This window comes from Vespula vulgaris, chromosome 1 (assembly GCF_905475345.1).
Source record: "Vespula vulgaris chromosome 1, iyVesVulg1.1, whole genome shotgun sequence".
Lineage (NCBI taxonomy): Eukaryota > Metazoa > Arthropoda > Insecta > Hymenoptera > Vespidae > Vespula > Vespula vulgaris.
Genome location: NC_066586.1, coordinates 14,405,667 through 14,428,641, shown reverse-complemented (window position 1 = coordinate 14,428,641; position 22,975 = coordinate 14,405,667). Strand labels below are relative to the sequence as shown.

Genomic DNA, 22,975 nt, shown 5'->3' with positions numbered 1-22,975 from the left:
TCTCTCTTGAATCCTCAACGTTGTGGTGTGGACCTCAGCGACGCCTGCGAACTCGAGCGAGTTATAACGCTTTTGTTACCGCCTACCGTCCTATCAAGGTAGAGGCCAACCAGAGTCCTAGCCCAGTCTCGAAGCTTTCTCTCCTCCTTCTTTCTCTTCCTCCTCTTACTCATTCGTCTCCCCAACTCACTCTCTCTCTCTCTCTCTGTCTTTCTAACTCTCTCACTCTCTGTTCTATGTCTATATTTCTGTCTCTTTCTACCACCTCCTACGATCAACGAGTATGCTACTCTCAACGACGATATGTTTCGAGTTACCACGAGAGAAACGTCTTTTTCTTTTCCTCCCCTCTTCCCATCCCTCTCCTATCCAACCCCTCTCTTTCTTTTTTCTTTTTTATATATATGTATATGTATATGTGTATTTCTATATATGTATATATTGCTATCTTCGTCTAGCTTTATATGTCTTTTCTTTCTCTATCTCTGTTAAAGCAAAACCACGATCTTTCCGAGCGTGAATAATTTTCTCCGCAACGAGTCGGGTCCTTCCTCTCTCTCTCTCTCTCTCTCTCTCTTACGACGACGACGACGACGATCGATCGATCACTTCTTTTTATTATTATTATTATTATTATTATTATTATTATTATTATTATTATCATTATTTTACTTTCTTCGTGTTCTATTTCTCTGATAATTTTATAAGGAGAATGTTATAAAATGAGAATGACTAATAATCGTTTCTAGGATAGGTAAATTTCTTTTTTATTTGTGTTATGCTTTCGAGAGAAATTTTTTCACGCTTAGAATTAATCTATTTTTTCTGTTTACAATCGCCAGACGATTATAATGATCCATTCTATCCGGTGATATAGGTATTCATCTATGTGTAAATAAATTGACTGGTAATCTTTACTTACCGTCGTGCTTCGTATTCTGAAAGTGGATGATTTATATAATTGTATAAAATAAAATATATATATATCGTCTCGTTAAAAAGAAAAAATATTTATATAATGTATATGTAATAATCGTATGGTACGAATTTAATGAATATTATTTAATTTTTTTTTTTTTTTTTTTTTTGTTAAGACACAGTATCGACGAGTTCTTTAAGAAATATATTATTTATTTAACCTCTATGTGTGTTAACGTATAATAATCAATCGTAATATATTTAATTCTATAAGTAGATAGTCAATGATATAATATAACGTGATGCAATCAGAAAAATCGATTCTCGCAGCACAAGTTATGTACGTTTAGATACTATCCTTTATTCATTCATGTACTTAATTTTTTTTTTGTGTCCCCATTCTATTTTCATTTTCACACAATTCGTATGATCAAATTAAATCTTATATCTTTATTTCGTTTTATTACTTTTGTTCGCTTTTTTTTTCCTTTTCTTTTTTATTCTAGTTATGAGATATCTATTTTCTTATTAAAGGCACATACGGTGATATCGTTACGAACGAATAATTGACCCACTTTCAAGAGACACTTTGAATTATAATCATGGTTTTCCATTCTACGAATGGAGAACCAAGGAAACTTAAGTAAAATAAGACAAACCTAAGATTAGAGGGAAATTAATTGATCTCGATAAGAATAATCGAGGGAGGATGATTAATAAACGAACGAAGCTGCAGATCTATCAAGAAAAATAGCCTTTCAAGTTTCTTTTCCAACTTGCAATTTACAATGAGGACGAGAAGAAGATTTAGGAGAAAACGAGACAAGAAGAGATAAAGATAAAGAGAAAGAGAGAGAGAGAGAGAGAGAGAGAGAGAGAGAGAGAGAGAGAGAGATAGGAGACGTTGCAAGGATGCGATCAATCCAACAAAAAGAAAAAGAAAGAAAGAAAAAAAATAAGAAACAAGGAGGAACGATCGCTAGGAATATACAAGATTCGATGTCGCGAGGAACAAGGATAAGAAGAAGAACGTTGATCGAGGGATCTAGGAGAATACATATTCGATACGTTCCCATTCGAGATCGTGCTAAATCGAAGACACGGATATGTCCTTTTTAAAAAGTTCCTTCGCGACGTTGATTCCACGTAAGGAAAGACAATACTCCGGCTGCTCTCTGTGTTGAATTTCTTTTTTCCTTAGACTTCGACCTTGTACGGTGATCCAGGAATGTGATCGTCGCCCCACTTGACGATCACGATATATTCTCCTCGCTCGCGCACCAGGTAACTGACGTTGTAGTTGTTTCGACCCGTGTGCTTCATGTAGACCTCTTCGCATGGTCCTTTGGGACCGTACACGCCAACGTAAAGAATGTTGTTTCCTGTATAATTAACAGTGGTTTGTATCGATTACGTTTATGGAAAAAAAGGACAGATAAGAAGAAAGAAACTCGATATGAATTTTTAATCAGGTTCGAACCACCACCGCCACCACCATCACTACATTCTCCTCCTTTTCTTCCTTCTTATTCTTTTTCTTTTACTTTCAAGCTTACCTGCATCACTCGCATGTACGGTGAATTGATTCTGCTTTCCCAAATAGGCCTTCTTCAGGCCCATGCCTTTGCTCGTAACCTTACTCGCGTCCGATTTAAAAAGCGGTAACACGGGACCAGTTTGCTTTGCTTTCGAGATCTTCTGAACAGTCTCGACCAGGATCGAGCTCGTCTCTTGTGCACCTCTTTCTGCCAGATCCGCACCTATGATAATACAAAATATTCTACGTTGAACCATATCAAACGTATTTTCTCTATCTCTCTCTATTTCTCCAACGCGACCATAGATTATTTATTTTATTATTAAAACCGAATATCTATTATTTTCAAAAATGGGGTTACCTACCGGTACACGAAACTTTGTATGGCGAGCCAACGATATGATATCCATTGTATTTGATGCTGATGTAATAATCTCCAGGTACCAGAGGCGTGTACCTGACCTTGTAACCTTCCTCGACCTCGGTACAATCCATTGAGACCTTACTAGGTCCATCGACCGTAACACCAAGAGCACCGCTTCCGGCATTGCAAGTATCAATGATGAAATCAGTTTTTTGACCCGTTTTAACCTCTACTAGACCATTGCCATAAGCGTGCAACGCTGCTGGGTCAGCGTCCACTTTACCGACCTTGATACGATACGGGCTACCAGTTATATGAACTCCGTTGAATTTCAGATGCAAACTGTGAATGCCGTTCTCACGTGCCATGAATCTCACGGAATATGTGTCAGAGTCAATCGACTGAATGAAACAATCGTCCTCAATTCCGCTTGGCGATACGATCTACAAGAACGAGTGACAAATATAACAACGATTAGAGATATATAGTTGTAAGATTTGTAAACAAGTCGTGTGTCAGCAGTCTTTGTCATTTCAAAAAATATCAATGAGAGAATCTAGAATACTATTTCAATAAAAACTATTTTAAGTCTGACAAAAATTGAATCCAACTGACCTTGACAAAGATCAAGCTTATCTACTGTGTCAAGATCACCGTATTACATTCGTAGATTCATGCAAAATATAGTAATAAAAGAGAGATATAGTAGTGGTAATAAGAATTTTAAGGCGATAGCTGCCTACGCAAAATGATGTATCAGGGTCGTTTCATAAGAGCCCGGAATCTTATTTTCGGCTAGTATTTCGCAAGATAATTTTTCGTGAGATAGATAGATACGGTAGATACTTGGAAGATTCCGAGGAAAAATAAAACGTTCGTCCAAAATGGTTAGCCTTGAATGTTGAAAAGATGATTCTTAAAAATACGCGCGACATTTCTTTTTCTTTCTTTTTTTAATATCGACCTTGAACACATGTTTCTCGTTAAAGGATCGTACCTTTCCATCCAATTCACCCTTAGCTCCGTTCTTGCGTACGAGGAAGGTGTAAGGCTTGTCAGGTTGTACTCCACTTTCCGGAAACTGTGCAACCTCTAATTTGTGAGCATCGCCCATCGCAGGCGATATGTAAACCTTGTACGGCGAGTCAGGAATGTGCTGATCGTTGAACTTGATTCCTACTCTGTATTCGCCTAAAATTTAACAAGTAAACAATGATTTTCAGTTCAAGAAACTATCCCGTCGGATTAAATGATCACCATGGAAGGTTCAAACGATTTATCTCCTTTCTAATCGTTCCGACGAATGAATTAAAATCTATCATGACGAATAAGAAAAGCAAAGAAAATAATAAAAAAATTAATTATTCCTAAAGAACGAGGAAATTAATTCTCATCGACAAACCATCGTCTTTTGGCTCTTCGGGCTCGTTGCCTTTCAAAATGATTTGTGTCGACGCTTTGAAGGTTGCCATCGTTCAAAGGTTGTCCTAACACAGTAGACGAAGAAATTCCTTTGTGACGGAAGTAAGATCGATTATCTCTTACGTTGAGATAAGAGAGAGGAAGTAGACAGTCAGAATAGCGGAAGATAAGAAAGGAGGAAAGAGTAGTGGTGGTGATGGTGATAGTGGTGGTGGTGGTGACGAGGTGGGTGGAGAAGAGGAAAGGAAAAAGAAGGAGAAATAGAAGAGAGGAGGAGGAAGAAGAAGAAGAAGAAGAAGAAGAAGAAGAAGAAGAAGAAGAAATAAAAAGGAAAAAAAAGAAGGAGAGTGGAAAGCGACGAGTGGCGAACGGACACAACTCTAGAGCCGTGGGTTGATCGCGCACCACTACTTTCGGTTGAATCTAGCTGCTGATCTCGAATCCGTTCCTCCACTACGACCACCACTCTGCTCTTTCTCTCTCTCTCTCTCTCTCTCTCCTTTCTCTATTTATCTCTTTCTTACTCTCTCACAGCACATGGACCAAATATAACCACCACGATAATCCACGCCGAGCGGTGTGCGGTGTGAGTCAAACTCACCACGGCAAAATATGGATCCACCTTAACAAATATAGACGAAGATATTTCGGGATCAGCTGAAAGCGGCCGATCAATCCGGTCGATGAGTGGGTGTCTCTGAGTCTCGACAACATACCAACGAACGAACGAACGAACTAACACCTGCCTTATTTGTCTCCTAAGCGTCTGATGTTTACTTCGTTTCGGAAGTAACGACGACATCGTAAAAACAGTTTTAGATTTTTTAAATATCTATCGAAAATAAGAAGACAAGGTGTAATATAATTTCAACGTTAAAACATTCTGCTCGTAAAGTGTTCGTTCCGATAATCGTTCATGAATCGTTAGAATGAATGAACAAGTAGTATTCCTTTTCTTTTCCTAAGCCAGGCTTTTCTCACTTAATATGAGCAATGCATAAAACAGGTTGACTTAATCGAGGCCGAATTTACGAGGTACGCTTCAAATTAACTGACATTATGGATCCTATATGCGTCATAATTTTCCTAGATAGTGACATGGGGGACATCGGTAACGTCAACGAAGGAGGTATGAATCGACGCTGGCAACGATCCATCTTTTTAAATGAAACCCTTAATAAATGTCACAGCGGCTTATTTTATCGATGTTTCCGGCCGGCACCTTTGAACTTTTCGAGCTTAATTCGAGCTAGATGATTTTTTAGAAAGTATGAAATGTTTGAACCTTCGAAATTATGATCTTCCACTTATTATTAAGCCAATTGGGCTTACCAGGTTCGGAAGCGACATAACTGACATAACAGCTGCCATCTTTGCGATCTTTGTAGTCGATTTGAGCTTTGCTAGGACCTTCAACCGAGACTGCCAATGCACCAGCTCCAGCTTCTCTGGTCCATATGTTGAACTCGCAAGGTTCACCTTGTTCACCTCGTTCCAATCCAGGACCACCAGCGTGAACCCTGTGAGCTCCACCGTCTCTCAAAGGACCAACCGTGAATTGGAAGGGTGAGCCAGGAATGTGCATCTCCTTGTAACGAACCGAAACCGTGTGAACGCCCAGTTCCTTCGGTACGAACGCGACAGCATAGAGACCATCCTCGACCTCCTTGATCTCTGCATCCTCCGTAACACCACCTGGCGAAGTAACAGTAGCCGCGAGATCGAAGGACGTTATACCAGGCATCTTAAATGTCAGCTTGCATTGACTTCCAACTTCGGTTATCGGCACTGCTTCTCTTTGCCTCTGTATTTTCTCTCTTTGACGATTGCTACCTTCTCCACTGACTTTCACGGTAAACGGTGAACCTTCTACGTGATGATCGGCAAACTTTAAATTTACTATGTAATAACCGGGTTCGGTAGGCTTGTAAGACATGTTCAGCGTGCCATCCTCGTTATCCTTGCACTGAATCTCAACCTTGCTCGGACCTTCCATCGAAAGAGACAAACCACCAAAACCAGCGTTTCTCGTATCAACGGAGAACGTATTCTCGACGTGTGTCTTGCCTTCCTTTAATGCCGCACCAGAGACTTTTACCTTTTTAGCATCGCCAACTTCGCGATCCTTAACGTCGATCTTGAATGGCGAGTTTGGTATGTGCTTGCCCATTCGTTTCACGGCAACGGTATGCGAACCAGCTTCTCGTGGTGTGAAGGAGACGCAAACGTTGTCGCTAGGCAGCTTTTTCAAAAAGCATGGCTCTTCCAAACCACTTGGTGCTGTGATTGAAGCGTTCAGAGATCTTATATCCGCGTCAGGCACTTTACCAGGCAGTTGAACCTCGCTACACGATCCCACAGATATCTGATTCCTTTTACGGCCCTCTCCTACAAATTTCATAATTAATTGATAATAAAAAAATTATTATATGTATATTATTATCATCGATATTACACACACACACACACATATATATATTATTATTATTAAAATTATTTTATTAAGTATATTATGTGATGATCCAATGATCTATATATATATATCTAAAAAAATTACCTGTAATCTTGGCGACGTATGGACTACCCTTAATGTGCTTGTCACCAAACTTTACACTGATTTTGTATTCTCCAGGTGCAGTAGGTAGATAGGACACCGAAACTGTGCCATCTTTGTTGTCATGACATGATATCTCGGCCTTGCTAGGACCTTCCACTGCCAATGACAAACCTCCAGCTCCTGCACCCTTTGTTGATATGGTAAAGTTTCCAGGTTCGCCACAGACACCGTAGATCAAACCGGGACCGTAGGCTGTTACGTATCCACTTGCCAAAGAATCGACGTGGAATTTGAATGGTGATCCTATAAAAGAAATAATAAATTTAAGAAAGAAAAAAAAATATATATATAGAAAAGAGCGGTTAATTAATTAATTTACCTTGTACATGTTCCCCATTAAACTTTACGTAAATCTCATGAAGACCTTCCTCTCTTGGCTCATATTTGATGGATACAGTGCCATCGTGATTATCCTCGATAACTGGCTTGTCCACGTTACCACTCGGCATCTTTACCTCGGCTAAAAAAGATCCAAGTATTTTTCGTTTTTTTAATACGCGATCACTTGCTATAATTAATTCGTTAAATATAAACTAGGTGGATATACCTATCCTTCCCCCCCCCCCCCCCCAAAAAATAAAGACGCGAAAAAAATCAAACGATAAATTCTCTCATATAATCGAAAACCTTTTCGAGAGCTAACGTAGTAAAGGCTCTGGAAAATGAGCGGTGCAAAATCGAGCCCAGGACCTGGCACTTCTTCCTCATCTACATCGACCCTTCCATAACAAATTGGTTTTTCCGGTCGGTCGAACTCGCTGCAAGAAAAATTCTTCAACCAGGCTCTATAAAAAGTCGACACCTCTTCCCACGTGGTCTCTATGTCGTCAAATTCGTCTTCCCAAACCATCTCCAAGGTGTTGTTAATATCGCACTCGATCGGAACACCAAAAATGACAACGAAGAACGTTCATGAATTCCTCGAACGATGAACGTGTCCTCGATCCGAGGAAAAACGGATCCCGAGAGGATTGATAATCTTAAGAGTCTCTCCAGTATGTTGATACCGATCGATCTTAAAGAAAAACCTGAATCCCTATCCCTGTTACTATATCGTACGATCTTAAAAGGCACTGATCGAATTGATCCTTTTTTATTCTTGGAATGAGAAAATATTGAAAGTATGTTATGTTCTTTCGACTTTCTTTAGACTTGAAGGATTGAACAATGCGACCGAACGAGTTTAAGATCGCAAAGTTTATAGAGACTTCAAAGATCAAAAGCTTCGCAAAGACTGAAATTGATTTTGTTTTTCTTTCTTTCTTTCTTTCTTTCTTTCTTTCTTTTTATTTGTTTCCTTAATTTTGTTTTCTTTTAAAGCGATCGAGAGAAACGCGTCGTTTGGGTGATCGAATTTAATCACGAAAGACACGTAGATAGTGTCTCGTTTTTCCTACGACGTTTTTCCTCCAGCAGGCAAGAACCAGAAGGTCGAGTCGTCGTCAATCGACCACACGAGGACGCATCTCTGGCAAGACTGAGGAGATCGCAGCTGCCAAAGTCGCTCGAGAGCCGGACGATGGCAGCCTGATCTGCCCGGGAGACCTTCTTTCTTTTTTTTTTTCCTTTTCTTTTTTTTCCAGTATGCCCAACCAGCAGGAGAAGCGATTTTATATCACATAGGGACCACATCGTCCAACGTCTATCAAACTTCTCCCTCTCCTATTCCTAAACCATCCACTAACAAGCATCTGATACTACCACCACTCCAACGATCATCATATCACCTTACCCCTACTCCTTCGTGTCTCCTTCGTCCTCTATAATACGAAAAGAAAATTTGCCAAATTTCATTGACACCTCTCTACCTTCTTGTATACCTTCCGAATGATTAATAATAGATATATGAGCAACTAGAAACGAAATGTAAAAATGTTTGAAATATTTTCCAAAATGTTCTTCGTCCCTTTTGGACCAACCTGATCTCGAACTAGAGACTCCATTGATTTATGTTAGATATCTATAGATAAAAAAAAAAGATTTATTCATCTTACGATTATGTAAGAAAATTATCATGGCTACCGGAGAGAACCGGTAAAATTTTCAAAACAGATAAGAACGAATATTTGGCGAGCTGCGTCCTGGCTCTTTTTCCGTGATCATTTTCATTTAACGCAGGAAGTCATCAAGCAATCGAACCATTTGCACCAACGTTGGTACGGAACACGCGCCAAAGGCAACACGACCAAGTCTAAGTCACCCTGAACTGACTGATTGCGGACAACCGTCAACCCCGAACGACCAACGCTTCGTTGCATTACTTATGAAGAACATCGTATTTTAATGATTACAAAATCATCGATAAACTACTAACCGAGAGTCCAATATGAAAGATACATGAGAAATTCGAGTTCTTCTTGGATTCTTTAATTACCTATCGTTAATTAAATCTGACCGAATGAATGATCAACGAGTTCTTGCTAGATAATATATCTCTCTTATTCTCGACGTATCTAGATCGTATCAATCATAGTGCTTTAACCGATCATAATACTTTTACTTCTTTTTTCTTTTTTTTTTTCTTTTTTTTAATTTTGGAATACACGCGATCGCGGTATTACAATTTATTTATAAAATTTTTCTTGGCTAAATACCTGACTAGCAACAATTTATTTTCTTTAATAAATTTAATATATATATATATATTTTTTCGTGCATTAAAAAGTCAACGTATTGTTTATCGAAACAAACTTTGCATAGAAGATCGATATACTATTCGTTTAATAATCTTCGTCATTTTTGTATGTGTATATATGTAATAAAAAATACAAACGAACTTATTATCATTTTTTAAATCAGACCAATCTCTTATTATCATTTCCAATTGTAGAAGAAAAATTTGTGAAAATATTTGAAATAAAGTTACCGACGATTAACAGATAGCCACTCAACTCATTAAAACTGATGACGGCCGATGATTCGAGCCATCCGTTCTCCTGTTAATCGGTAACGTATCTAAGATTTTTATTTTCGTCGAAAAGTTGAGAAAAAAAAATAGTTAATACGTAAGAGAATAAATATATATAGTTTCGCATCATAAGTTAAAGTTTCGTTGAAAGAATTTTCTAGCTAGGTTAGTTAAATCTTTGGGAGAGAAAAAAAGAAGAAAAAAAGAGAAGATAAAAAAAAATGATAAAAAAAAAAAAGAAAAAAGAAAAAAGAAATTCATCTCGCTAACTCAAAGGAACAAAGTATGCCGTCGTACTTTTACGAGCGAATCTTTTGGCGCTGCTACCTACATCACGGAGAAAGATAAGTCGGCGAATTCTGCAAATATTCGAAGGGAACCTCTTATAATGGCCTCGTAAATATCTTTAGAGAGCATGCTAAGATATTTTCGGGATCACATTTGGGATCGTACGGTATATAAAGTAAAAGACGGTGAGAGATATCCTAAGGACACCTTTCGTGATATCCCTACTATCTTATATCTTTCCTTATCTATAATAGTTTATAAGAAAAATTTCATTTCGTTGCTTATCAAATATATTTACGTTGTTTTATAGTTTACTTATATGACCGAAGAAATTTATTCGATTGATAACCAAATACAACCGACGAAAACCTAACGATCGTTAAAGAAAAAAGAAAAAAAAAATATATATATATATCTTTCACGAATTTATCTTTCAAATATGTTTTCGAGTTAAGGACTTACATGCATCACTTTTAAACTATTCGTGTAAGACAATAGCAATTAATTTGAGAAGATAACGCAACACATTTCTGACAATCGCGATATCAATTTTTTAACTAAATTATCTTATAAACATATTCATTTTAATTCGTAAGGAAATTAAACAAATTTGAAAGAGATAACGATGGAGAGTTGCTATTTAGAAAGTAATTAACGAGATAACGAAATACGTGTATGAGAATCGTCCAAAAAGCTTTTAACTAAATTATTTTATAAATATATTCGACTAAATTCTAATGGAAGTGTTAAACAAATTTAAAATAGATAGCGTTCGAGGATTATTGTTTAAATATAATTTAACAAGATAACGAAATACGTGGATGATAATCAGGACACAAAAAGATTTTGAAATAAATTATCTTACAAACGTATTCACCTAAATTCTAATAAAAAGAGTTAAATAAATTGGATTGAGATAGTGACTATCTAGAAATAAATTAAAAAGATAACAAAATACGTGTACGTTGATTGCAACGAAAACTTTTAACTGAACTATCTTACAAACATGTTCATCTAAATTAACAAAAAAAAAAAAAAACATATATATATACACACACATAGTCAAATAAACTGGATAAAATTATTGAAAAAACAAATTAAAAATAAAACAAATGATAGACGAAAGAAAAATCTCAAATTAAATAGAAACTATCCTGAGAATATATATTCAACTAATTCCTAATGAAAAGCAAAGAAATTTGAAGGAAACGGCGATGGAGAATTATTTCCAACGTGTTACAAAAATTTACAAAATGGAGGAAGTATGGTGGTTCGATAACCGAGAATTAGTCAAACAAACCGCATGTAGCTTTCCGCGTGGCTGGAGTAAAAGAAGAAAAATAGATAAAATAAAAGAAGAAGAAGAAGAAATGCAACAGTAGAAGATGAAGATGGAGATGAAGGTGGAAGTGGAGGTGGATATAGAGGTGTAGGTGGAGGTGGAGGTGGAGATGGAGGTGGTGGAGATAGAGAAGTTGAGACGAAGGAGAGGAGAGAAGGGATTGATCTTTTTATGGATTTCCGTCGACGCCGGCGGTTTCGGTTTTTGGAGCATCTTCGAGCCCGCGCATCCGAAGACACTTAATCATCCAATATTAATATCACCCGGTCGCATTTCCGACGCATCATCGAGTACCGTACGTATACGTTCCTCCAGCTCCCTTCCTCGTCCAGCTCAACCTCCTATCTCTCTTTATCCTCTAACCGTATTTTTGGCGAAATGGTGGAACAAGCACGTTAAAGAAAACGTATGAAACCTGTCGCGTCTGTCAATTCACTTGCGTATCAACGCACTTCTTTATTTATTTATTTTTATTTACTTACGCACCGTTAATAAACATTCGAAAATTGTTTTTTACGATTAAAAAGGATCATATTCGATCAACGATTACAATCGTTTCCTTCTCTTTTTTTTTTCTATTCCTTTTTCTTTTTTTTTTTTCATTTTTATTTTCTTCTTTGCTTTTTTTTTCGATCCTCGTCATCCCAACTATAAAGATATGACCGATCTGAAGTAAATTTGTAACGTAGATTTGCAGTGACTTCAATGCAACGACTTAAATACGTATTATTCATTTCAAAGAATGTTGTTTATCTTTGACGAATGACAACACGAAGATTGATATAAATATTTGTCTAGATAAATGTACGTTGTCTAAATAAATAGATTATGATTTCTGAGTAAATGTAGAAAATAGATTTAGTCATTTTCGTTGGGTCCATTGCGTCTTGGAATTAATGTCAAAATCATTGATTTTGGAGAAATCGATGCAATTTGTTTCATGTCGAGAAAAACAAATAGGAATGAAAGAAATGTTGTTTTTTTTTTTTCTGATGAATCTTGCGATAAATATATGACCAATAGAAATAAACGTATATCTATATCAATCAATGCTTCCTGATTTTCGAATAAACTGTATTAATATCGATATACGGTGAAATAGACAAGATTAAAAGTATGATATATCACGTATAATTATAGACGAATAAGAAGATAATTTCTATCGTGTCTCTTGTGAACGGCAGACGCTCGTAACTTAACTTATGGTCCTTTTACAAAACCCAGAACGAACAGCATGAAAACCTGTCGCGTCAATCAAATACTACCACTATGTCGTGAGTTAGCAGGCGTACAAATCATTAATGAGGATAGAATTTGGTAGAACACGAGTAAGGTCTACAAGTGCGCATTAAAAATGTTTGGATAACGTCCAAGATATTATTTATGATTTCGAGAATTCACTGATTTATTGGGTTCATTAATTAAGAAATATATATATATATATATAAAGAGATGGATGAATAATAATCGATCGGTGGATATCCATTGGTAATAAAGTAAAAACGAATATCTCGAAAATCACTGATTATCCAAAGTTGATTAATCTATCAATCCAAATATATTATCAATTATAATAAATTTCATACTACCAATTTCTTTGAAATATTTGTAAACGCGCCAATGATCATTCGTTTATGTTTTAAAATGACGACTATGAACATGCTGAAATTTACTTAGATAACTTAACAACAAATGATCTTAAATACAATCAAACGTTGTACCTATAACTCAAAGACTAGCAAATCGTTAGGATTTTTCTTATATCATAGAAAGATTCCTATAATCCACAACTAGACAAATTGTTACGAGAATGTCCAAATGTTTGAACAAAATTAACAGTCACGTAGAGAATTTGAAAATTGTTCATTCTGATCGTGATCATTTTGATGACAGCGATGATCTACCGACTATCCTCGTCTTCTCGATGGGAACATTTGTTCTGGCTGCGTCAACTATATCGCTGAAATAAACTTCTTAGAAGAATATCATTGCGTCTCGATTCGTGAGACGAATCAAATGTGAAACGAACAAAAAAAAAAAAATTCTGGAATATCTTTTTATATTTTTCTCGATTCTCTCTCGTATTCTCGTCCTCCATATTTTATCCATTTAATTTTCTATTCCTAATTTTTGTTTGTGAAGAATTTCAATGGGTAATTGATCTTAAGTGAATCATCGCTATAATAATTAATTATGTAATATAATTGTTATGAAAATTTATAGAAACAAGAAAAGGAAAGAAAATAAAATCAAAACAAAAAAATAAATAAATAAATAAAAAAGAATAAATATATAGATTATAAGTACTTACACGTTACTGTACCACTGGCCAATGGCAAGGGGATACTGTTAAGCCGGATAACGTTAAAGTTTTTCTTTGATAAATTTTGTTGATTGGTTGTGCTACTCTTTGTTGTAACCGTTGAACTCTCCTGTATACTAGTGCTACGTTGTTCGACAACGTGTTGCTCTTGCCTTTGTCGAGATTTCCTTCCACGATGAGTTTTGTGAGTACTGTGTTCCCGATACTCTTCTGAGGCCTAAAATAAAAATGAAATTATCAAGGATGTTTAATTAAGGGTAGAAAATATTTCAACGATTTTATTTATCGATTCAATACGAAGTACTTAAGAATTTCTCTTTTCTTTTTTTTTTTTGTTTTTCTCTCTTCTTTTTTGTTTCTACATACGTTTAGTTAATTCTTGAACGATGCTCAAGAAACTCTATGGATCGTGTTGGCGAAAAAGGGGAACGAGGAATTTCCGGAATCAAGAGGCGATGGTGCACGACACAGCTCATTACGAAAGAATCTACGTATTTCGAGGCTGGTACTAAGCCAAACTGTGCAGCGTGTATAGAATTTATTATGTAACTACGTCAGGATTCTTGCAAAATCTTTATCACGTGGTTTATTTGACTATAGAAAATGTACACGTCCAATTTACCAGATTTGCGGACGCGACCAACTTTTTTTTGCGTGTTACCCAATTCAGATCGTACCAAATTCTTTTAATCCTTTGAAAATATCTGATAAATCTCAGACTTAGATCATTTTCTATAGAAAAATAAATTATAATGGATTTCCCTCAACGAAATAAAATTCTAAAATTTTTATTGGAAATGCGAAAAATATGTTTTCTAATTTTTTCCGTCAATGCTCACAAAATTATAATTAAATCAAAGACATCTAAATTATGAATCATCTACTGTATAATCGATCGTATCACTTACATGAACTAATCGTAAAGCGAGACTAAATATGGATAACACATATATCGCATGAAATAAAAAAAGACGAAAAGTAACAAAAAAAGAAAAAAAAAGAGAAAAAAAAACAGAAAAAGAATGAAAAAAGAAGAAAAATGATATGAAATACAGGGTAATAGAAATCACTATACCTTAGAAGATCTAAATCTTTCTATCAATAATCGCTAATTCGCAATAATCGTAATTGTTAGATCAGAACGATCGCCTGTTACCAAACTCACGTATCGCTCCTAACCGACTGACGATTTTCAGGCACAATACTGAATTCGATGTTACCATAATAGATACCTAGCCCCCACCCACAATTACAAAGGGTAAAGGGTAAGAAACGGAGGGAGGATTTAAACAACCAATGACACTGCTAGACATGTCCGTGAACTCAACGAATCGGAAGAAAGCTGTCGCGGCCAAAAATTTATTCGTGTAATTTTTAAGGGGTGGCAACGAACGTTCAGACGTTCAGTTCTCATCTAGACACGAACGACAAATCATCGGTCTCGTGCGTATAATTTCTTTGTTATTTTTATATTTCTTTTTTTATTTGTTTATTTACTTATTTCTATTCTCTTCTTTCATTCCGTTTCTCTCGTCATCATCGAATAAAGAAATAAAAAAAAAAAAAAGCAAGAAAGGATAAATAAAAATCGTTCACGATAAGAGAAGCAACTCGGCTAATCGTGGTCGTCTAACGAGGTAAAGTTTTAAGGGTGGAAATAAGAGTACAACCCCCTTTTCTCGAAACATTAATAACGCCAGGCCAACAGTATAAACAGAGAAACGGGAAGTTGAAGATGATAAGCATAATATCCAGTATCAAAGTCTCCGTTGCGATTCGCGTTGAGTTTAAATTAAACTCTTCTCTCGGTAACATTAATTCACGGGCTGTCTCTTTAGTCCACCCACCGTTCCAACGGCGTACGGTCTTGCTTATAAATTTGGGAAAGAGCCGCTCTCGTACTCGAAATAGTTTATGAGGTCGCGAGGATGGACGAAAATGATACGGATTAAATTTCAAATGGGGCTCTCAATCCGTCAATCGATCATATTCAGTATATATAATCTATACGAAAGCAAAAAAAAAAAAAAGAAAAGAAACCAAAGAGAGAGAAAAAGAAAGAAAGATCCTTTGCTTCGTATTTCTGTCAACTTCGATGAATTTTTTTTATTGTCCTCTTATTTATTTATTTATCTTTTTTTTTTAATTCGATATAATATATTCATTTAATTATATCTTTTGATTTAATTCGATAGAAATGTATAGAGAAATTCGTAAGTATTTTCTATGGGTTAAAAGTAATAAACGTTATATGGTTTGAAGCACGTAATTAAAAGCGACCACCAGTCTATGCCTCTTTCTCTCTTTCTCTCTCTCTCTCTCTCTCTCTACAAAGTACTTTCAATTTCGGGTTCCATGCATGTTCGCTAATGAGACCAGGCGGAACATCACGCTTGCTCGGGCTTGACACATGCCGAAACGTTTAAATCAACGACTTCCAGTCGCGTTTGAGATCCCTTCCTCTCTCCCTCTCACCTCTTCATCACTCTCTCCCTCTCTCTTTCTCTCTCTCTCTCTCTCTTTCTCTCTCTCTCTCTCTCTCTCTCTCTGTCTGTCTCTCTTGGTCAAATGACAGATGAGAAGAGGTAAAATGGGGGATGAAGATTAAAGAGGAAAATTATTTTCAGCTTTTTGAGACTTCGGTCACAGAGTGAAATCACCCTGGATCCTTTAGCGAGACTGTGCCTATAATTTAAAAGGTTCCCTAGCTATAGATCCGATCGACGTCTGTTTATTCGACTTAGAGATTTATAGTACTGACGTTCACGTCTAACGATTATTATCTTTTTCGATGAAAATATGCAATACGATATGCACTTTTACATCGCCATTGTTTCCTCGCCGTCTAAGTTACGCCTAATATATACCGTACAGTTCATTTCTACTTATAGAGGCTGACCATACCATCCTTACTTTCTACTTGATCCTAAACAAATCTATCTCTATCCCTAACAATGTTTCTAATCGTAACACACACACACACATCCGATTATAATTTCATACTCGTATAATAGAATATTGAAAGTGAAGTTAATTTGCTAATGTTAACAAGTGTTACGTAAAATGAATGATCTAGATTTATTCGACATTATCTTATTAATCTTATATACGTTCTAACAAATAATTCACGTTTTTCATCGATATTAAAGAAAATATTATCGAAAGGATCTCTCTTAAAGGTATACTTATTTTTAACGTAATAATTTTAACACAAGCTCTCGTCAAATTGTTCTTTGGTTTACTATTACAAGAACGATCTTTTCTATCTTTTCGAAGATGAATGAAATCGTTGAAGGATCTCGTGTTTGGAAACATGCTGGATCACTCGATGTAAACACATACACATACATATACACATGCATAAGCACATACACATACTACACGCATGCATTCCTATATGTATACCTGGTCATACATACAGGAGAAAGAGAAAGAGAGAGAGAGAGAGAGAGAGAGAGAGAGAGAGAGAGAGAGAGAGAGAGAGATGCAACAGGTATTAGACACGAAAGAGTAGGGAGAAAGAAAGAGACGCAATGAGATAAAATAAACGAACGAGTAAAAGAGAGGGAAAAAGAGAGAGAATGCTTTTACTTAATCGAATGATAACGTTGATTTTAACGCGTCGAAAGGATTCTTACGGTGCTAAGACGAGGAAGAATATTTCCTGCTAATATTATCAGACACTTGGTGCGATCCCGGTGAGTCTTCGGAGTGGACTGTTTCTTCTGGAGACCACACGATAATATCCTGCGCTGCTACGTGTTGTCTCTATAGTTAGATACACCTCGCCCCACCCAACCCCTCCTCTTAACCAAAAGATGAGATCAAGAGGGATCAGGAAGATCAAGACAAATAACGTCCCAAGATAATTTCTTAAATATCAACACGTGTCACACTTCTTTCTGTTCAATTCTTCGACGTTTACGATTGTAGAATGAACTAGATATTATTTATACATCTTTGACGATAGAAGTATTAAATTCTTGAAATCGATCTATTTCCTATTATTTGTTGTATTTCTACGCGATGTCATTCGAACGATTTCAATTGGATTTATTCTTAGATCTTTAAAATTGTACTAAATTTTTTTTAATTCTGATACGACTTCTTTTTTCTTTTCTTTTTTAATAATTTCTAAAAATATTTTTATAAAATAAAATTTCCATTTAAGGGTCACATTCTTTTATATATAACGAATCTGTACTCGATCATTAATTATTGATTATATCTAACAATGTATGTATGTGTAATTGTTTATTTTCGAGATTTATTAATTTAAACCATAATTTAAAATCTAAAAAACATATGGTAATCAATCGAATTATTTAATAAAAATGATCGAACTATTGGCAGGTATACAAATTTTCTATGAGCAAGTGTCTACTTATTTTTTATAAAAAAAAGAACTTCGTTCTTTCGTGTACAACTGATGTCATTGTATCCTTTATGAGGTGCCGAAAGATTATGCCAACGGATCATTAAATGACGAAATTTCTTCGCCGTCTCGTCCGTGAGAAAATTTTACTTTCGTCTGCCACTGAAGGTCTTACGAACAGGGAACTTTCGTCGCGATAGCAAGGTCGTATAAATAGCAAAACGTTTTTACCGTCTCCGTTTCCGCAGAGTTTACACACGTTAGAATAATTTGCAATATTTCAAACATCATACGCCAAATTTTCGTCACTTTCGGACTTTTCTTTAGAATCTTTGATGATGACAATTCTTCATTAAAAAAAAAAAAAAAAAAGAAAGAAAAAACTATTTAAATACATCAACTATATTTCGAAAGATGCGAAAAATTATTTTCTTCTTTTCGACAAACGAACGAACTTCATTTTTATATAATTTATATAAGAACAAGCACAAAATTTGTTTAACTAAGCTGCACATTAATTAATTAAATCTAATTATCAGTATAAAAAATGAAATTTATTTTTGTTGAAAAAAAATAATAATAATAATAGTAAAATGAAAATGTTACTATACATATCCATCTAATTATAGCAGTTAACTTGATTTATGCACATAAAATTGAATAAAAACTAATAAATGTCTGTAGATATCTTTATAGATTTATTTACGACAGATTAAATCAAAGTTGTGCTACCTAACGTAAATTCGTTCCAATTATTCTCGTTTTATTTAACTTGGATTTAATCGTCGTGAAACAAAACTAGCTACGGAAAATGAATCCAGGTCTCTTGTTCCTATTTCCTCTCATTTACTTTGACATAATTATTGTCCACCAGGGCGGCCAGACTCAGCATTCGAAACCGAAATATAAGCGGTATAAATACCCCCCAGCAACGAAGCTAAGTGCCACTGGACGCAATAATTTTTCAAAATGGATAATCAAAGGCATTGTGTACGATGCATTAATCCAGAGCATTAATCCGAGAAATTAAATAGTTCATCCATTCAAAATAAAATTTGTTAGGATGAATCAATAATAAGGATAGGCGTAATTGAAAATGTTTAGCTTGATTTTAATATTTCTATTTGAAGATATAACGGATTAATCGAACATGATAAATTGTTTACTTACCGTAAATGTGTAGATACCATCTGGAACAGGTTGTCCACCGAATTTAATACTAAGCGTGTAGTCTCCAGCATCGGCTACTGTATAATAAATGTTAACTGTTCCATCGCCATTATCTTCGATATCAATGTCCACTACCTCGCTGCGAAATAATATAAAATTTCATAGATTAATAAATAATTTGTCATTTATAAGCAAAAGAATTTATTACTGTTGTAAAAGAAAAAAAAAAGAAGGAAATCAATTCATTAGTTCTCTTCTTATATCATTACGAAATTAATTTAACATAAAAATAATGATAATTAATTTTCTCGAAGATATCGATTCTAGAAAAGAGAGAAGAGAGATCACTTGCCAACATTGAATGCAAAATACGAAACATTTGATATGGTGCATGACTAATGCTCCAACAGGTGGACATCGTAGAAACTCACTTATCAATGTCAAAATACTTTCTACATACGATCGAGCTTCGAATTTGTCGACAAAAAAATCGATCTTGCGAGAATTATATCAATAATTAAATAATAATTTCTTTTTATTGTCCATTTATTTTGATTCGATGCTACAATGCTACGATTATCTTCTTTCTAACAAACAATGTATCATGTTCATGTAGCATTTTCGTATATACAAAAGTTTCTTAAGTAAGTCTGTGTAACCGTTTAAAATATGTTAGGAATGAAAGATAGACAAAGATATGTTAGCTGAAGAGACATCGAACGAAATTCCAAAGTAGCGATTCAATGCAAGCTCAACTATGCTTTTGGCATGCTAACAATGATGCCATTAGATTTGAGAAAATGAACAAAGGCAAGTACTCGATCTGGTAAGAACAAATGTGTGCCAAGTGAGAAAATATGTTAAAATAAGCAAATAAATCTTTGAACTTTTGTCGAATTGTTGGAGCTCAGTGAATGACTATTAAATATTTATTTAAAAAAAAAAAAGAAAGAAAAAAAAAGGATGTATGATTAAAGGAAGACGATGCTATTTATATATATTATGTATAAATATATATACATATTCTCTTCTGCTCGACTTATTTGTTACCCTTTTATTTTCGTACTGGTTTCCAAGTATCGACGGATATAATTTAGGAACGAGACAGACAGGAGGAATCGAAACGACTATTAAACATTTACGATCGTGCTACAGTTCAAAAAAAAGAGAGAGAGAGAGAGAGAGAAAATAAAAAAAAGAAATAAAAAAAGAAAGAAAAAAGAGAGGAGAAACGTATGATTTACGATCGGTTCGTGATGGGCTGCATTCGCTAGTTTTGAATATATTCCGTGAATCGAAATAAATATCTAGGTCATGCTGACGGGTATTTAAAATAAAACGGGACGATATCGTCCTGCACGATGGAACGTGAACACGAAGAGAGAAGATAGAAAGGAATGCAAGAAATAAGCGACAGGAAATATATGATACGAGGGCCACCCTGTCGACTTGTCGAGTTTTCGTACATTTCTATTTTCCTACGCTCGCTTCTGGAGACTATTATCATTTTTTTTTAGAATGACGATAAATCAAAATAAAAATAATAGCGAGATATAAAAATTCTTCTCTTTTCTTTGTTTTCTTTTTCTCTCTTCTTGTCCTTTCTTTTCTTTTCTTTTTTTTTTTTTTTTTTTCTTTACCTGCCTGACGTAGAACGAATACGACAAGTGACGGCACCCCTTCCAGCATTTTCGGTATCAACCGTTATACAATATTCTTCACCCTGTGCCAAGGTATGTTGAATGCCCTCCTTGATCTTACATTTGTCAGCTTTACCAGTGGAAACGCTCTGAACCAAAACTGGACTACCCGGTACTTCTTTACCTCCGTATTTCACATTGACCTTGTACCGACCGCAGTCATCGGGTAAATAAGTAGCCTTGTATTTTCCTTCACCTAGATCTTGAACTTCGACTCTTCGTGGTGCTTGATCCGGACCCTAAGAGACATGAAAGTTGACATGAAATTAAACGTCGTCGAGATATTATAAAACAATGACAACGTAATTAATATCGCTTACCAAAACTTGAACCTCGAGATCGCCGTATCCAGCTTTAGAAGTGTCAACGACAAAGTCCGTTGGGAAGGAAGCAGTGCAAACAGGCGATACTCCAGGTCCGGTGAGAATGATTTTGTTTGGTTCAACGGTAGGTAAAACTTTAATGGCGTAAGGACTATCATCTATTTCTTCGCCGTCGTAAGTTATACCGATTTGAACGGTACTACCAGCAGGTGGTGGCTGATAAGTAACCTCGTATAATCCGTCGCTTCGGCTTTTAATTTCAGGCTTCTGCACCTGTCCTTTGTCAGTCTTCAACCTAACGTCCAACTTCGCTGGTTCGCACTTCGAAGTATCAACGACGAATTTCGCTGGCACGCCTTCTCTTACCATTTCAGGCTCGAGTCCGGATCCATAGGCAACGGCGTTCTTAGCATTGCTATCCGATATTACTTGAACTTTGAAAGGAGAACCAGGTATATGCTGATCGGCGAACTTTATAGTGATGTCGTATTCTCCTGGTTCCATTGGAATATATTCTGCGCTGCATGAACCATTGTAATTGTCTTTGCACGTCATTTTGACTTCGCGAATACCCTCGATCGCTAAACCGAGACCACCATTGCCGGCCTCTACGATAAAAAGATAAAATATACTTGATATATTATATCTGTATGACAGATTTCTTGTAATTGATTAGAGAACACGAAATAATACCTTTAGTCTCTACGGTGAATTGATTAGCCTTGTTAGCGTATCCCTTCTCTAATCCTGGACCATATGCACGACATTTGCTAGGATCACTGTCACGTTTAACATTAACGGTAAACGGTGACCCTGGCACTGGAATGTTGTCGTATAGAATATCGATAGTATAACGTCCTTCTTCGAAAGGTGTATAACTGACACGATACGTTCCATCTCCTTGAGGAATGATTACTTTCTCCGTCTTTCCACCGCTTGGATTATTGATAACGCAGGAGACTAAACCTTCGTCATTCTTCATTTTAGCGATTGCTCTGGTGTCTATCGTAAATTCCGTTGGTTGCTTCAAGTACAGACCTTAAAAGGAAAATATGATCATCGAAACGATGTTTCTCGATTTCATGACTCCATTCAACTGATTTTATAAAATCAATTTTACTGAATTTTTCTTTCGTACAATATCTCTCTATATCGATTCAGATTCTTATCTGTACACTATGAACATTCTAACTATAAATATTGTGAAGAGGTAAATCAAAGCATCCTAAGAAAATACACTTCCTTCTAATTTAAACACACTTATCTAATCATTCATTTTTTACGATCTACGTTTTCACCCACTAACATGTCTATGTATCGAGACTTACTCTAATGTTAGTACAATAATTTATCGGAGAAAAGAAATGATACTCAAAAAATTAAAAAAAAGAAAAAAAGAAAAAGGAAAAGAAAAAGGAAAACATAATTAATCATTATTTAAGCATGGCATGGCATCCTGACGAGGAATATTTGTCGAAAGCAAAAGTAAAAAAAAAAAAAGAAGAACTATCGCAAATATGTGCAAAATGAAAAGTCAGCGTCAACGATTAATTCATGCATTGTTTCGAACACTCCTGAGGTCACTATCAGTTCGAAAGGCACCTGTATTACTAGGATGAATGGATTGCTCGTAATAATCGTCCTTAAAAATTCTAATAACATTTCCAATGAAGAAACCCTTCTCTGTA

The 22,975-nt window shown here is 35.6% G+C and overlaps 1 protein-coding gene across 7 annotated transcripts in view; it reads right to left on the bottom strand.

The window, feature by feature from the left end:
• Nucleotides 1–1,110: 1,110 nt before the first annotated feature.
• Nucleotides 1,111–22,975, bottom strand: part of LOC127066350 (filamin-A) — a 40,847-nt gene continuing 18,982 nt past the window's right edge. For 4 of the 7 annotated variants that reach the window (XM_050999972.1, XM_050999980.1, XM_050999990.1 and 1 more), the window contains 12 exons: nt 21,981–22,325; nt 21,285–21,895; nt 20,905–21,203; nt 19,265–19,403; nt 13,708–13,936; nt 7,178–7,318; nt 6,799–7,101; nt 5,574–6,629; nt 3,817–4,010; nt 2,821–3,262; nt 2,475–2,678; nt 1,111–2,300 (listed from right to left, as the gene is read on the bottom strand). In XM_050999972.1, the coding sequence (XP_050855929.1) occupies nt 2,116–2,300; nt 2,475–2,678; nt 2,821–3,262; nt 3,817–4,010; nt 5,574–6,629; nt 6,799–7,101; nt 7,178–7,318; nt 13,708–13,936; nt 19,265–19,403; nt 20,905–21,203; nt 21,285–21,895; nt 21,981–22,325 (4,148 nt within the window). In that variant the 3' untranslated portion in view covers nt 1,111–2,115. Of the gene's footprint in view, nt 2,301–2,474; nt 2,679–2,820; nt 3,263–3,816; nt 4,011–5,573; nt 6,630–6,798; nt 7,102–7,177; nt 7,319–7,485; nt 8,720–13,707; nt 13,937–14,794; nt 14,940–17,357; nt 17,519–19,264; nt 19,404–20,904; nt 21,204–21,284; nt 21,896–21,980; nt 22,326–22,975 lie in introns of those variants that run through there. The other 3 variants (XM_051000028.1, XM_051000018.1, XM_051000008.1) reach the window with 3 other exon arrangements.